The 3,487-nt window shown below is 35.6% G+C and overlaps 1 protein-coding gene across 1 annotated transcript; it reads left to right on the forward strand.

Moving 5' to 3' along the window:
* Window positions 1–1,037, forward strand: LOC134326189 (cytolytic toxin-beta-like; the record flags this gene model as incomplete). Its single annotated transcript, XM_063008381.1, has 2 exons — window positions 1–506; window positions 947–1,037. Coding segments are annotated over 2 exons (597 nt in total), but the record flags the coding sequence as incomplete, so codon positions are not given.
* Window positions 1,038–3,487: the final 2,450 nt, after the last annotated feature.

The raw sequence follows: 3,487 nt of genomic DNA on the forward strand, positions 1-3,487 counted from the left end.
TTCACACTGGATCCAAACACAGTAAATAAAAACCTCCGTCTGTCTGAGGAGAACAAAGTGGTGACCTGCAGTAGAACATTACAGTGGTATCCTGATCATCCAGATAGATTTGATATTTACCTCCAGGTTGTGTGTAGAGAGAGTGTGAGTGGACGCTGTTACTGGGAGGTTGAGTGGAGTGGGGATGATGAGGTTGAAATAGCAGTGTCATATAAAAGCATCAGCAGGAAGGGATTCGGTGATGAGTGTTGGTTTGGCTGTAATGATCAGTCCTGGAGTCTGTTATGTTCTCCATCCAGATTTTCATTCTGGCACAATAAGAAAGAGATTAAAATTCCCATAATGCCGAGTTCCTCTAGAATAGGAGTGTATGTGGATTATGAAGCAGGAACTCTATCCTTCTACAGCGTCTCTGATACAATGAAGCTCCTCCACAGAGTTCAAACCACGTTCACTCAGCCCCTCTACCCGGGGTTTTATCTTCGTTCTGGATCAAAAGTGAAACTGTCAGATTTAACAAATTAAATGTAAAATTTACATGAAAGTGTAACATTAAACTGTTTTAGAATCCGTGAGGCAGTGATACATTTATGAAGACTTCTATTTTGTCTATTATAAGCAAAATCTTATTATAAAAATAATCATTTTCCTTTTGAACCACAGGTTGGTCATTTCAGCAGTAGCGAGCGCTTATGAGCAGTAATAACTGAGAGACGTTTGGTGTTTCTAGGTTGTTTAGTACATTAAGCCACATGAGGTGTTTTAGACTCTCCTGGAGAAGCTGATTCTCACCTGATTTCTCCTGAGCTGTAAAACACAAGTTTAAAAGTGAAACCAGCACATGGTGAGGAATAATACAGCAGAACTTAGATACGTGTGGATGGTTTCAGAGGGGATTTGATTCTTTCACAGAAATAGTTATTTGTATTGTGGTACGTTCATTCAGCCTATATCAGTTTATCTCTGCTCATTCGGCCTACAGCAGTTTAGACCTGCCCACTTATCCACCATTTTGCCTCCACGATGAGCCTGTATAGAGAGAGAGATTTAATTTTTAAAATTACATTTTATTACAATGTAATGTTTATTTTCTCCAGAAGATATTTTTTACTTTATACCATACAAATGTGGTATGTTTGACAACAACCCAGACTTTCATCCAATGACTGTTTCTTGATTCTTTTAGCAAGACCACCGCTACAGGGTCTGTATTATTACATTATGAATTGAGTTACAATAATATTTGAGTAATAATTCTATTGTTTTCATTTTTATTTGTACTTTTATTTCAGGTTCATCATTTTCTTCCTCTGTTTTATTCTCCTTAATTTATTTTTAAATGTATTGTTGTTTTATTGTTTGATATTGTTTTTTAATTTCCATTTAATTTTATTTTTTTTACTTCTTTTTTTTCATTAAGTCAGTGCATGCCTGTGTGGGTAAAAATCTCTGTGTAAATTCATAAAAAACGTCTTTTAGCTGTTGATTTTTGCTCCTTTATATTTTAATCTTATGACTGGGTTCAGAAATAGGGGTTGGTTCAGGATCTGGTTCCTTTCTTTTGAAGTAAAAACAGTAAAATCCATCAAATCTTTGATGATCTTTTTTACCTTCTGCCATCAGACTCTACAACGAGCCAGATCTAATGTTGCTGGACTAATTAGGGCTGTTTTTCCTTTAATGTAAACCACTTTTTTTACTGAAGTCACTTTATTTTCTAGACCCCAAATTTGCCGTCACATTTTGTTATTGTCATTATTATTATTGTTATTAATAATCTAGTGATAGTAATGGTAATAATGTTGATAATAGTGGTGAAAATGGTAGTGGTAATTATAATGGTAATAATAAATGTGTATTTGGATACTTTATTGATACAGTATACTATTTTTTACTCCATATTTGTATATAGCGGTGCCCCTGTATATTCCTCCCTTACTGATTCTGTTCTATATTCTATGGTTGTGCAACATGTGTAGAGTACAGTTCTGTGTTTTACTGCTGTAACAAAACAATTTCCATCGGGATTAATAAAGTTTTATCTATCTATCTATATTGTATTATTTTTATTTAACAATTTAGTATTTTTTGTATTTAAAAAAAATATTCAGGAATTAAGAACTAAAGCTTTGTAACCCTAATTAATCAACTGTCCAATCAGTTTTGCCTTTTATTCTTGAACAGAAATTATTTTGCATAGTAAAAAATAACAAAGTACAGAAATAACAGCTGAAGTACAATTTCAGGTGCTGAAACTTCAATGCACAACTGAATACAACTGAACAGTAGCAAATATTTAAGAATGCAGTATGTAGTGTGGGACTGCAATCATTATAAACACCTCAGAAAACAGTCTAAAATGACAAGAGTTAAAGCTTCTTCTGTATAAAGTGTTTTGTGTGGTTTTGTAGGCAGCAGTGAGTGACTTTTCTGGTACTTGGTTAAGAAAAGGTTGAATCCAGATGATTTGTTGTGGTGTTTTTGTACTAAATGCAGGTGAAAGAGGATCAGCAGCAGCAGCTGAGCAGTGTGTGTGGTTCTCTGTGTGTTTTGTCACTGTTTCAGGATCTTTTATTTGAAAAGTTGCATGTAGAACAGAGAAAGTAAAAGACGACACACAACGGAGTGAAAGGCTGAACGACGGACGTCTATAAGAAGCAGCTTGTTTATGGCATCTCTTGCTTACGGCCACACCACCCTGATAACACCTGATCTGGGAAGCTAAGCAGAGTCGGGCCTGGCTAGTAATTGGATGGGATTCCGCCTGGGAATACCAGGTGCTGGAAGCTTTTATCCACACACACCCACCTTCACTCCAAACCTCCTGTTACACACTGACCCTTTTTCTTCATCAAAGCTGGTGTCCAAGGCAGTTAAACAAAGTTATTATTATTATGTATTTTCGTGATATTTACATTATATTTTCCTGTAGTATAAGCTGGACGGGTAAGTGCCCAGCTAACACAGAACGTTCCCGTAACGTTAGATTTTGGTTTCCCTATGGTTTTTTTTATGGAACCATCCCATAACGTTATGATAACGTTCTACTTTCGTAAAAAAAATCAGCGCTGTTCCCGGAACGTTCCGGGAACTATGAAACCGAACGTTCTCTCATGTTTTTATCAAAACTAACAGAGAACATTATCTAAAAGTTCCCTTAAGGTTTTCTTTCTTATGTGTTTAAAGTAACGTTCCAGTAACGTTCCCGGAAGGTTTTCTTATGATCTTTAAAGTTTTTTGGTAGGAACTTTCCAAAAAAACAGCCTTTTGCTTGAGACGGTCCATGTAGATCAACCTTTACTTACAAGTACCAATTATAAAACTATGAAACCTAACGTTCTCTCATGGTTTTATGAGAACTAACAGAGAACGTTAGTTAAAGCTTGTATAAGGTTTTATTTCTTATGTGTTTAAAGTAACGTTCCAGTAACGTTCCCGGAAGGTTTTCTCATGATCCAGTGAGAGAAATTAGCTCTACACTGCAAAA

This window comes from Trichomycterus rosablanca, chromosome 14 (assembly GCF_030014385.1).
Source record: "Trichomycterus rosablanca isolate fTriRos1 chromosome 14, fTriRos1.hap1, whole genome shotgun sequence".
Taxonomy (NCBI): domain Eukaryota; kingdom Metazoa; phylum Chordata; class Actinopteri; order Siluriformes; family Trichomycteridae; genus Trichomycterus; species Trichomycterus rosablanca.